Here is a 14,158-nt window from a genome sequence, read left to right on the forward strand (position 1 = left end):
CCTCCTGATCTGAGCTCTAACACGTGCACAGATGTCCGCTCACTCCCAATTCAAATATTCATTACAGAAAAGGCTGATTGAAATTGAGGTTTTTCTTCCATTCTTTGTGGAACGGGGGCAACTGACATCCAGACGCTATTAGAGCAGAAAACCTGTCACTTATCCTCTGTGCAGCTCCGGCCTCTTATTGAACCTGACAGCCTGGAAACTACCTCCACTTTTCTTTCTTTCTATTGCTTCAATTAAAACCTGAATCTGTCTCTTTCCTCAGTTATGTCCTCTGACCCTCCCAGTCCTCCCAGTATGCAGAGGAAGACAAAGAGGTCTAGTGAGAAGTATGGTGGTGTTTTAATAAACTACACACAGGAAACACTGCAGTCTCACGGTTATTGATTTTCCACAGCTTTCAGCTATCATTTGGTGTTTGAAACAAGCACACCTGGCAACGTAGAAGGTGAGGAAAGGCTGACTCAGACACAGAGCTCTAATATTCTCTTATTAAAAACACACACTCCTCGATTCACCCAGAAAGACACCGCTGTCACTGCATACAATCATTTCCCAGGATGGGAGGTTGGTTTTATTCTCTTTTATGCTCTCTCTGTTTAGATTGTATGGAACCATAAAAATATGATGAACATTTGCATAAACATATTTCTTGTTTTCACACTGACAATTCTTGCATGAATGCAAAAGAAGAGACAAGAATAGAAAATGCTACCTAAACCAAGTCTGGGAGTGAACTTCCTGACCCAGTTTGCAGCTCGCCCAATAATACATATGCCCCAAAAGAGACTGAAATAAACCTGCACACCACCTTCACTTTAACAGAGTTTTAGACAATGACAGAGCACATGACAGAGTGTTGTTACTTTTTTAATTAGTCGCTCTTTTGTGCGTGCATTAATTACTTTTAAAAATGAATGTGTGTCTGTGTGTACTGCATGTCCACGTGACGTGCACACACTTCATGACCACACTCAGATAAAGGTAATAACGTTGCAGCATCGAATTCACAAAAACAATCAAAACTGTAGTATTTAATTTCCCACTGGTTCCCCCAGGAGACAATTTAATCAAAAGAGTTAAATACCACACAACTCATTTATTGTATTGTTTTTCTTAAAAGTCAATTCTACAAAAGACTAATGCGCAGCAGTGGTGACAACCAGCAAAAACACATTAGCATAATCTGTTTTAAAATGTGTCTATTGCAAAGCCAAACAATAACACCAAGAGCTAAAAAACATGTTGCGGACCAGTCTCAAGCCTTAAATTCCTCTCAGATGATGCTTTGAATTCCACAAAGCCGTGAACAATGAAGCAATCTGAGACACAGAAAACATGTTTGCAGTTGAATCTAGTAACTGCCCAATCTTGGCAAAAAAACAATCAGTAAAGCCTCTGTTGTCGTACCTGCCTCACAATCAAAGAGACAATCACTGGTATCTCCTCCAGGTGACAGGTGCTTGTGAGAGAGCGAACTACATCTTTTATTCACACTTCTTCTCTTCTTTGTCGAACACAGAGCCAGGCAGTCAGCTGAACATTGCCAGTTCTTAACTATTGGTGAAGTAGTGAAAATATGTTTGTTTTATTCATAACATTTACATTAACCTCTATTTCAAGCGGACTACTTATCATATTTTTCATTGAAACCAAGCGCTAAAGTCGACAGCTTTGATAGACCTGCGAATGTTTACGCCCTTACAAGGAGCGGTGTCAGGAAATTACGTAGAGAGGACTGCTGAGCCATGAAATTAAAAAAAAAGTCCTGTCAGTCTGTGAAAAGAATGGCAGAGAACAGGATACCGAACATGACGCTGCTTCCAAACGTGACGCTCCGCTGTGTGACTCAGTGATGGATTAAAACCTTGTGGAAAAGGCAGAGTTTCAGCAGTCCAGCCCAAAAAATATGCTGTGTTTTTGTGCAATATTCATACAGCATAATACATTAAGGGACAAATATAACGGTTCAGATGCAGAAGAAAACATCTTCTTTTGTTGAATGATGCAAGAATCTGTTTTAATGATACAAAATGTGTTTTTTCATTCACTTAAGAGGACGGTGGATATAAATAGCTCAGGTAATGGAGCTTACAGTTAGGAATAAAAAAAACGCATTAAATTGTGAACCATTTAGTCTTGCTCTGACCGAGGTAAAACCTGAAATCGTCCTCGGCCTATTTCTCCCTTTGTGGCAAAGCTGCAGTAAGACCCCTGTGGTGAAAGGACACACTGTGAAGGTGGTCTTCAAAGAGCTTATTAGGGAGCTACAGTAGACCTCTGGAGCCTTTAAGATATCTAGGATCAAACGCTTCCCACTTTCATGCTCCCTACTCTAGTAAAAAACCCTCCCATCTGCCCCCCTCCCCTCCAACCTTTTTCCCTTTTTCTCCACATCATTAGCTTCCTGTACCTTCAAAAGCAAGTAGAGAAGGAAAAGCATGCATCTTAAAACTGGATTTATGATTTGGGATCCAAATGCAAAGCTCAATGGGTCTCTGGCTCTGGAGTGTCAGAGAGTGCAACACTATCTTATACTTTATTAGTACATCGAGAAATATATAAACGCAGGAAATAGCACATTGTTTTGTCCGTGCAAACCTGAAAAGCAGGTGTAAGAGTCTTTGTGCAGCTTATGGAATATTCTTGACAAAAGAAATATTACAGAAACAGGTAAGAGCTAAGTGAGCTGGAGAGAAACATAAGGAAAGGAGGCAGAGAGAGAGAGAGAGAGAGGAGAGAGAGAAACAGAAGGTGGCAAGACAATAATTATTTTTTTTTCCTCACTCCTTTCGCACTTCAGGCATTTCACAAGAGGAGCAATAAACGAGGTAGAGGGTTCTCTCAGCACAGCCCAACCAGTGTTTACCCTTTCAGACTCAAAACACAGCGCATGTTAACCTGCCTATGACATTTCCTGCATGAATGTATGTCTCACACACACACACACACACACACACACACACACACACACACACACACACACACACACATGTTGACCGACACTGACTCTACAGTGTCCAGCAGCAGAGGCTAGGTATTATCAAGTTGCTGCTCCACTGAACAACTCATCCCGGCTCATTCATTACACAAACTCCCCGTTCTGTTAATCCTCATTCCCAAAACATTTGCATGAACACAAACACTCGCACACAGTGGGTGAGAATTTACATAGCGAGGCTCTCCCTGGTTTGCAGCGAGGCAGCGTTTAATGAGTTGGAGGCCGAATGCCTTCCCTTGACTGCAGCCTGCAAGTGGTTAATTAATCAGACAGCTCTCCTGTCTTCCATCCCCCTGTCTCTTTCTCTCTCCCGAACCAGCCCTGCATTTACTATTTCTTCAACGCGTGATAGGCTGACCACCTGATGCACCTCCCTACAACATCCTATTCATTACTACACTTTAAGATTCTCACTGATTGTCCAGGGGAAGTGCTCCAGGTACGCAGCCATTATTCTAATAGCACAACCATTCAAGTCAGTCAGTCAAAAACATTTCAACACTTCAACATCTTGCACAACAAGCAACCTCAGGGTGACAAGCAGCTCCCTGATTGGCCCAAACGATGGACCGTATCATCCAAGAGGGATGAAATGATTACCGTCTCCTCATTTGCATTGCTTCTTCTCTGTGCCAGCTGGTATCGGTCACGGAGGATGAGACGCAGTGTCAACACTGTGCCAGGCGGATATGAAAAGGTGAGAGACAAAAGAGTCCAAGCGCTAACACTGACTCCCCCACATGGAGTGTTGTAGTGGTTTATATGCAGAGGCACATAGTGCAAACACAGAGAACGTGCTGAGAAGGATAACAAGTTTTTCTCAGGGATGGCACCTCGGACATTTGGGGATTTTTTTTGCGAAGGCAAAGTAAATGTAGCTAGCGTCTTTGGAGCATTTGTTTTTTGTTGTCAAAAGGAAGTTGTTAATCACCTTTTTATGACCCAAACATGATGACTTGTGCTTTGTGATACATGAATCATACAGCCAGCACTAAGAAACTAATGCACCACAGTCTCATGATTACGTCACATTCAACAGCTCTAGTACAAGTTCACTATCTTATAAACATACACTATTACTAGTTTTAGTATTTGTAATTTCACTTTTAAATCTTCACTGCCAGAGTAAATCCGATTTGCAATTATTTCTTTTTGCTCCAGTGAGCTCACAAGCAAAGAGTAATTCCTCTGGTGAACAACTTCCTCTACATGATAATTTAAGTGTATCTGCACTACATGAATACATAAAAGGTCACGTAAAATATAAAGATTCATAAAAGGGTAACATAAAATCCCTCTTCAGGCTCCAAAATGTTTCAGCTAGTAGAACTACTACTCCTAAAATGAGTTAACGTGGGTCAGAACAAGGTCATGTGGCCACCGAGTAAAGATGAAAGCAGGTGTTATGAACGAGATGGAGCCTCTCCGGGGGACATGTACCCCCCCGATGCATTCACGATGAGCAAAGTGAGCAAAGTGAGCAGGTCTGTCAGCCCCCCGGCAGCAATCAAGAAGCCCCACGAAGCTCCCAGCGTGTTCCCAGCTTGTTCATTACCAGCACAGGCAGGACGCAGCCGCTACAGTCAGAGGAGACCAGGCAGCAATGACGTGGGACTGTAAGCTTACCTTCAGCTCGGACCGTGAAGGGGGAATCTCCGGATCTCTTGGCCGAGAACTGGCCCCCGAGAGAGGTCATTAGAAAGCACAGGCTGAAGAAGCCGATCCCCACCACAAAGATCCTGCAGGAGACGGACAGAGACATGAGGGGCAATCAAGTGACAGAAGAGCATGACGGGGGGTTAAAGCTCAGGAGAAAAAGAGCTCAGAGGACGGACATGGACAAGAAAGTAGAAGAAGAAAACTGGAAACAAGACAGTTCACGTCAACAAAGGGTTGGAGGATTATTCAATATGATAGCTTATCATCTTTTAATGGAATCGCAGAGATATTTGATACACGATTGTGTTGCCTAAAAATAACAAGCACATACTGAGATTTCTCATAGAATCTGATCAAACTCACTTAAATCAAACTATAGTCTTTAATGCTCGTGAATTCATGTAAATATAGTCAGTGTGTACATAGAAATAGTGTTTTTTCTTTCTATAGTTTCACTTGAAACTGTTAACGTTCTTTAGTAAATCATTTTTTTAACTATTAATCATAATACAAAACAAAAAACTCCCACACACTGTCTTCTTCACTTGCATGAAGGTATATTTCAGTCACAACGTTTCGGTACGTAGACCTTCATCAGGCTACTTTTCAAGAAAATGAGGATGCATGTCTTAAATAGGTTGGTAGACCAATCAGGAATCGGTACCATCAATAAATCAAGAATCAAATTTGATCATATTATGGCACTAAAGGCCTACAAACTACATGAAAACATATACATAATACCATAATAGGAAGAGTGTCTTCAATAGTTCACATGGAGAAAATAATTAAAGAAAGGCTGTAATGCCAAGATCAATACTTTTCATTATAGGACAGAATTTCTTCTAGAGTCTGTCCCTAGAAAAAAAAAAAGGGAAAACTATTAAGTTATTTTATGAAGTGTATTTATTGATTTAACAACCAGTAAACATGCTGTGTCATGATATTCATAGTTATCGAGATATGAAATGAGCTGTGTTGTGATGGAGGATTTATCACAACACAGCCTCACATCAGCGTGAGCTCTTTGAGTGAACATCACTGTAAGTCCTTTGTCAGGCTTCATGGAGCGTGGACTTATTTTTGTAAAGTTCATATTGTACCAATCAGCCCACAGAAAAAGCATTGTGTACTCGCTTGAGTGTGTCATCTCAAACGAACCGTTACATGGATGGCTTTCCTGCCTCACACTACGCTCAGCGGGCTAACATCCGAAATAAAAGCATTCAATTACAGGAGAATGGTTGAATTTTTGGAGAAGAACAGCAAACATGTCTGAAGTCCTGAAGCTCAGAAAACAAATGCTCTGGACCGATTAGCTCTAAACGGGCTCGTCTGGGCATTCTCCAGTGTTCGTGCTGAGAAAACATTTAGAGACAATTCCTTTTTTAAAGAGGGACACCGCAGGACAGATTGTCACGCTTCCATTCTGTCCGCAGAGTGCCGTGTCGCTATGCAATTTGTGAGGTAATGGTGGAAAGAAAATGGCATTTGATGTTCAGAGAAGCATGAATGCTGTGTGGGGAAAAAACAAGTAAAGGACTTTGCAGTGAGCGCTGCGTGTTGGAACAGTTGTGGAGTCATGGCAGAGAGCAGAATGTGAACACCACTGTCTTCTCCCAGACAGCTGTGAAACATCAGGGACCTTCACCCCTGAAAGAGACACTCCTCACACATGCATGGACACCATCAGTGCCACATTACTGCTAGTGAGCCTTTGAGCTTGTGTACTAAAGCTCTCACCCAGTCAGACGTGTTTGTTTTAATGAGTTTATATCTGCTTGAGTTGCTTCCACTCCTCTCCAGCTGCTGCTGCTGGTGAAAGTTTTAGCTGTGTAAGCAAACGCTAATTAGAGCACAGCAGGCATTACGTTGTTCCAATTAATGCCAATGGCTCCAGTAAAAAAGAAAAAAAATATGAATGCCAAGAGTCTGAACGTGCAAGATTTGCTCTATTGCATTCAACAAAACAGCAGATTAAATGCATGAAAAAGAACATAAAATCTATATTGCTTTTATTTTCATTTTTATCATTTTTTTTGCTTTAATAATGCAGAATAAAAACAACAATCAATGTTTTAAACCAACTATTAGTAGCAGTAGTATTTAAGATGTGATTAAACAGAGTCTGAACGTGCAAGATTTGCTCTATTGCATTCAACAAAACAGCAGATTAAATGCATGAAATAATTTACATTTACATGAACATAAAATCTATATTGCTTTTATTTTCATTTTTATCATTTTTTTGCTTTTTTTTTTTATCATGCAGAATAAAAACAACAAACAGCAGTAGAGTCGACTGGTAGTATTTAAGATGTGATTAAACAGAGACAAAGGTTGGAAGCTGTCACAGATCCACTCCAACACCTTCTTACCTGAATGGTTTGAAGGTGAGCAGACATCTCCTCACCATAATGGAAAGGTCGCTGCTGGCTGCGATCATTTCCCACACAGGCAGACAGACAGCAGTCCTCTTAACATTGTGCGAGTCTGAGCGACCAGCAGCGTCCAGAACATAACTTTAAACCAGAGTCCAGAAGATCCACTGACACAGAAGCCACTTCCCAGTCCCACCAGTGCGGTTCTCTGTGCTGGTCGATAGTCCTCCTTCTCGGTTCTGCAGAGGAACAACATAAGAACCAAACTCTGTGAGAATCCTTTTGATCCTTCAGATGTGGTCGTTCCCCCTCACAGAGGTGGAGATGGAGCTCTCTCTTTCTGCTGAGGAGCGTTTACAGATAGCGCCATCTAACGACTCATAACAGAAAACGAAATCATTATTTTCTGTGTTTATTTATTAAAAAAAAAAGAAAAAGAAAAAAAGAAATCAGACGATGGATGAATACACTGACAATGTTTCTGTATTATGAAAACGTTTAGTAGTCTGTAGAGTGAAATGTTATTATATTAGAAAGCAGGAAAATCAATGTAATTGTATGATTCAGCATAATACTACAGGAATAAAATGGAATGAGTTTTTCTCAGTAGAGTAATACCACTAAACACTATCAATAACAATGACATAGTTGGCTCTAATAATACATTTAGCACCATTTATGAAACGTGATATGATACAGAAGCTGTTCTCTTTGAGCACCGTGGACAGCTCCCACTGTGACCTGCAGCTCAACAGCGACACCCAGCGGCCTGGACGCAGAACACACTGACAGCTATGATGAATTCAAAGGTGAGATAATAAACTAAATGTTCGTAGGCCTCTTTATTCTTTATCTATGGCTCTTAAAAGACATTGTAAAACGGTGGCATGTGTCTTTAAAGTGAAAAGACAGACTGTGATACCTTCCTCATGACATAAGTGGTGGGGTGGCTGTGGCGTAGTGGAGAGCAAGGTAGTTCTCCAATCAGAGGGTCGGTGGTTCGATACCCCAGTCGATGTGTCCTTGGGCAAGACGCTTAACCCCAAGTTGCTCCTGAAGGCTTGCCATCGGTGTGGACTGGATGTTGCATGAATGTTAGTTAGAGTCTGATGGTGGCACCTTGCATGGTAGCCTGTCATCAGTGTGTGAATGGGTGAATGATATGTAATATACTACTGACTGTAAGTCGCTTTGGATAAAAGCGTCTGCTAAATGACTGTAATGTAATAAAAACGTTGGTTTTTAATGTTGTTTAAAGGGATAGTTATTACAATATCAAAAAGTGAATCCATTATGAAATAAAGTGAATACGGTTGATCACAAAGGGGACATTTGTCTCGTCTCAGATGTTGCGGTTTTCAAATGTGTTGTTGTCTTTTGGTTCGTCTTTGTCTTTGTAGGAAATACAGATGACAAAAATACAAACAAAAATTGTGACATGACTTGGGGATAGCCTGCGTATCATCTGGAAGTCATCAAGAAAAAGTGACCATCAACGAGTTGTCCAAGGCCACATCCAGCAGTGGCCTAATGGACGGCAAGCGACAGCATCCTCTGTTGCCACGGACACGGGTTCCACTCTTAGGTTCTTGAGGTTTAAAATGCACCACCGGCCTGATCACTTTCACTTATTGTAAAATGACAACATGACAGGACTGCAGGGCTTTATTACAGGAGATATTGCAAGAGTGTCAGTGAAATGAAGCAGCTTATGTGTGTGTGCTACACATACTGACAGACAAAAATCATTTTCCTGATTTGTTTCCTTTATATTTAAAGGCAATATGAGTAAAAACAATCAGAGAAAAGCTTGTTTTCATTGAATCTGAGATAACCTCTCACACCCTTTTGATGAAAAGATCAATCACAATGCCACTTGGAGAGAGTTGAACCAAGGAAACTACCAGCAGCAGCATCCTGTCAGGATATCTCTCATACCTCATCTTTATCTGTTTGCTCTCCTCTTTTTCATTTCCTTTCCTCTGCCTTTCTCCAGTCCAGTCCTGAGTCTTATCCTCTATATGTTCTTATTCGTTATCTTGTTCTTAGTCGCTCTCCTTCTACTGCTTTATGTCGACCTCTTCACCACTGCATCATCCGCCAATATTTGTTATCTTACTGACATATGCTGCCTCTCTCTCTAAGCCTCTATAGCTTTGTCTCCGTCTGCCTACTTGTCTCTTGAGTGCAGTTTCTCTTTCCCTCCCACTGTTTGGTTTAAATTCCCAGTGCTTTACAGAGTATTCCCAGAAGCAGACGCCCAAGGACAAAGAACTCTTAAAAGCGTTCACTTTATACTAAACACTGTATGCAAGAAAATATACACGTGGGAAAAGCAAGTGTAAGTGCAAGCTTATGTGTTACAAAATTGGAGGAAAATGATATCCACTTAGCAGCATTGTAGCTTTGATCACAGTAGAAACTAGAAGGGCACTTAGAGAGTGCAGACATCCGCCAAGGCCAATCCCCTGCAACGTTTTATGAGCTCTTCCTCGGCCGATGCTACACCCGTAGCAAGTGTTATGAATGTGGCCAATAGTTTCCATAATCCCGCTGATAAACAAAACAAACAAAAACATATAAAAAACATACTGAATCTGTAGTTCAACCAGTGTTTTTACGATTGTTTGTCTGCCAGGAATGGGAAAGAAAATCAGTGAAAACAAACAGTAAAAGCGTTTTTCTTTGGAATAACATTAGCATACTAACATTTATTATTTCAGGGTTTATCTTCTGTTGTCTGATGTAATGTCCCTACAGCCCTTTGCTGAAGAAGCTACCAATTGTTGTTTGTATTGTTTGTTGTGCATATTTTATGTATATATGTATATATGCAACTGAACTTTGCCTCTTAACTAGGTTGGTTTGGTTAAGATTGTATATCTTCTAGCGACTAGTTACGACAGCAGCTGGACGTTTCAATCAAACAATTGAAACCAGTTAGTCATAACTTAAGCTAACTATTAGCCAAGTGGAACATATAAAAGACAAATTATTTATCAAACAAAGATGACTAAATGACTAAATACACATATTAATAGATAATACATTTGGACAAATGGAATGTGTGGATGAAACATTGAGTTATTAAATACCTACTCATTATCTGGTGCTAATTCCACCATGCTTCCCTTTTGAGGTTTTAATGGCGTCCTCATGTTCGACATCTATGTCTATATGAGATACATTCATTTTAATGTAGTAAATTCACAGAAAATGTTGTTGTTTTAATTAATTAATTGTATTTATTGTATTTTATGGGTCATGGGGAGAGTCAGAACAGACGGGTTTTGGGTCTGCGATGGAAGATGTTTAGAGTTTCTGCTGTCCTGATGTGAGTGAGGATTCCTTCCACCGTGTTGTTTTAGAGCGGCAGCCCCTCTGTTGTGAGGGAGCAGCATATTTAAACTCTTCATTCCTCTCTCTCCAGCCTGCTGCTCTCTCCAGCTACACATGACGAGTCATTCCTCACAGAGGAGCTCTGACTGCTCATAGACAGATCGCCTGCTCTACACTGCCATAAATATCCAAAGCACTCATTAACATTACTGGGAGTGATGACCCTGCACTTGTGATGCTTTAATAGAGTATAGGGTGTTCAAAACAGTCTTACTGTTTATTTAAAACAGCTCCATCAAGATTCAGATGCATAAAGGTCTAAATGGCGGCAGTGTCTCGCTCCATCCTCCCTCTGCGGAGGCTTTATCACCTACATCATAATGCAATAAAACACATACTGCCATACTTAGAAAGATGAATAATGTATATGATTCAGTAGACAGTTACACAGCGAGGGTAGAGATGGATGTCTGTCTACATCCTGAGTGAGGGTCTGTACCTGCAGTCATCTTCACACCACACTGCATGCAAAGAGGTGCATCCGTCAAAATGTGGGTGCAGGTATAGAAACAAGTATGAGATGTGTGAAGGTAAAAACCTTCCAGAAGAGCTGGAGATTTTCTGGGAGATCCCAGTCCAAGTTTCAGGGGACTTTTGGCTGCAGCACTTAGTTTCACTTATCTGACAGAGTCTGAGTCTGGCACTTTGCATGGTAGCCTGTCATCAGTGTGTGAGTGGGTGAATGATGTAATATAAGCTTTGAGCTACGGATTGTAAGTCGCTTTGGATAACAGCGTCTGCTAAATGACTGTAATGTAATTTAATGTAAATGAATATTACCCAGGCTATAACATATAAGCAATGCATCCCTCATAGTGCAAACAAAGGTAGAAGGGAGTCCGCTTCCTCTGTTCTCAATCATCATGACAACTGCAGCATTAGCTGTGATAAAAACGAAAGCAGAACACAAAAGTAACACGTTTAGGCTTTTAAGAAGCTCTTATCAAGTGTTTAGAGGAGACGTAAATGAAATTGTTTGTGGAGGAAATGCTTTCCCAGCATTGGCAGCGATTCCAGTAAATCACTGCAGCACAGCTCTGTTGGCAGATTATTGTCAAGAGAGACTTGTATATATAATCATGTGAGGCCTAAGGGTGTGCAGCATCTGTCTGCCTGTTGTGTGGCTTTCCTCCTCGAGGAACAGATTGACATGGACCTCACATTGATAACAAAACTTCTAAGCTCTCACACATTTCTGAAAAATTGTTTGGTAAATTTTCAGTTTTTTGCTGTTCTTGTTCTGCCATTCCTCATCTGTCCAGCAGGTGTCCTCAGTGTCATGGTGCTCACCACTAGTGCTTCTGTAAAGACCAGACAGTACTTCTTGGTTGTTGCCAGTGTGTTTTGAAAATGACCAATGACCTTCTAATAGCTTCAGACAAAGGACTTGTCTCTGTACTTGTATTGCTAGACCTTAGTGCTGCATTTGATACCATTGATCATCAAATCCTATTACAGAGATTGGAGCATCTAATAGGCATTAAAGGAACCGCACTTAGCTGGTTTAAGTCGTATTTATCAGACCGATCTCAGTTTGTATATGTTAACAATGAAAGCTCGATGAAAACCAGGGTCAGTCACGGAGTTCCACAGGGGTCTGTTCTTGGACCTATTTTATTTACCTTATATATGCTTCCCTTAGGGAATATTATCAGAAAACACCCAGTAAACTAACCAGTTCTCTAAACTTCAAGCACGTCTTACGGACATAAAAACCTGGATGACCTGTAACTTCTTAATGTTAAACTCCGAAAAAACAGAAGTTATCCTACTAGGCCCAGATCACCTTCGAAATCAATTATCTAACGATATAGTTTCTCTAGATGGCATTGCTCTAGCATCCAGAACCTTGGAGTTATCTTTGACCAGGATCTGTCTTTTAACTCTTATATAAAACAGATCTCAAGGACAGCCTTTTTTCATTTACGTAACATTGCGAAAATCAGGCAAATCCTGTCTCAAAGCGATGCAGAAAAACTAGTTCATGCATTTGTTACCTCTAGACTAGATTACTGTAACTCCTTATTATCAGGCTGCTCTAATAGGTCTCTTAGATCTTTACAGTTGATCCAGAATGCTGCAGCACGTGTTCTAACAAAAACTAAGAAAAGAGATCATATTACTCCAGTATTAGCTTCTCTGCACTGGCTCCCTGTTAAATCAAGAATAGAATTTAAAATTATTTTACTTACCTACAAAGCTCTAACTGGTCAGGCACCGTCTTATCTTAAGGAACTTATAGTTCCATATTACCCAACTAGAGAGCTGCGCTCAATCAATGCAGGGTTACTTGTGGTTCCTAGAGTATATAAAAGTAGGATGGGAGCCAGAGCCTTCAGTTATCAGGCTCCTCTTCTGTGGAACCAGGTTCCAGTTTCAGTCCGGGGGGCAGACACACTCACCACTTTTAAGAGCAGGCTTAAGACCTTCCTTTTTTGATAGTTCAGGTTTATAGTTAGGGCTGGTTCAGGTTCGCCTTGGTCCAGCCCCTAGATATGCTGCTATATGCCTAGACAGCCGGGGGACTACCTAGGATACGCTGAGCTCCTCTCTCCTCTTCTCTCCCTCCATCTTTATGTATTAATCTCCTATTTATGCACATTACTGATTTTGCTTCTTCCCCGGAGTTCTTGTGCTTTCTCGCCTCGCAGGTTCCCAGGAATCGGGGTTATATTTGGACTGTCATCGTGCCCCCTGCTGAGGCCCTGCTGACACATTACATTACATTACATTACAGTCATTTAGCAGACGCTTTTATCCAAAGCGACTTACAATCAGTAGTATATTACATATCATTCACCCATTCACACACTGATGACAGGCTACCATGCAAGGTGCCACCATCAGACTCTAACTAACATTCATCATCCAGTCCACACCGATGGCAAGCCTTCAGGAGCAACTTGGGGTTAAGTGTCTTGCCCAAGGACACATCGACTGCCGAGGCCGGGTATTGAACCACTGACCTTCTGATTGGAGAACTACCTTGCTCTCCACTACGCACACCCACTACTACCCACTACTACTACCACTATCATTATTAGTCACATTACTATTATTATTGCCTGTACTATTACGCTTATTGACTTGCTTGTACCCTGGAGTCTTTGTGCTTTCTCGCTTCGCAGGCTTCTATAAATCGTGGCTGTACCTGGACCGTGGTCGTGCATCCTGCTACGGCCCTGCTGACACCGACTGCTACCACCATTATTATTACTAGTCACATTACTATTACTATTACCTGTACCATTAAGCATTTTAGCTTTACTTCCACCCTGAAGCCCTTTTTGCTTTCTCGTTCTGCAGGTTTCCATGAATCGTTGTGGTACCTGGACCGTAGTCGTGCCTCCTGCTGTGACCCGGCTGACACCCACTGCTACTTCGATTATATTATTATCACATTACTATCCCTATTTTCATAATTATAATTCTACTATAATAATTGCTGCTGTTATTATAAGTAGTCTTATTATATGAATCATTTATGTCATATACATTGAATGAGTTGTATCTCTGTTATGCTGTTCATTCTGTACACATGACATTTATTGCATTCTGTCCATCCTGGGAGAAGGATCCCTCCTCTGTCGTTCCATAAGTTTCTTCCTTTTTTCTCCCTGTTAAAGGGGTTTTTTAGGGGAGTTTTTCCTGTGCCGATGTGAGGGAAGGACAGAGGATGTCACAAGTGCACAGATTGTAAAGCCCTCTGAGG

General features: G+C 41.1%; 1 protein-coding gene across 2 annotated transcripts in view; it reads right to left on the reverse strand.

Annotated features, from left to right (window-relative positions):
• Positions 1–7,112, reverse strand: part of LOC129098776 (alpha-1,6-mannosylglycoprotein 6-beta-N-acetylglucosaminyltransferase B) — a 48,966-nt gene extending 41,854 nt beyond the window's left edge. For both annotated transcript variants that reach the window (XM_054607879.1, XM_054607880.1), the window contains exons 1-2: positions 7,045–7,112; positions 4,634–4,746 (exon numbers count right to left, since the gene is read on the reverse strand). In XM_054607879.1, the coding sequence (XP_054463854.1) occupies positions 4,634–4,746; positions 7,045–7,112 (181 nt within the window). The remainder of the gene's footprint in view (positions 1–4,633; positions 4,747–7,044) is intronic.
• Positions 7,113–14,158: the final 7,046 nt, after the last annotated feature.

The sequence above is a fragment of the Anoplopoma fimbria genome, chromosome 11 (genome assembly GCF_027596085.1).
Source record: "Anoplopoma fimbria isolate UVic2021 breed Golden Eagle Sablefish chromosome 11, Afim_UVic_2022, whole genome shotgun sequence".
NCBI classification, from domain to species: Eukaryota; Metazoa; Chordata; class Actinopteri; order Perciformes; family Anoplopomatidae; genus Anoplopoma; species Anoplopoma fimbria.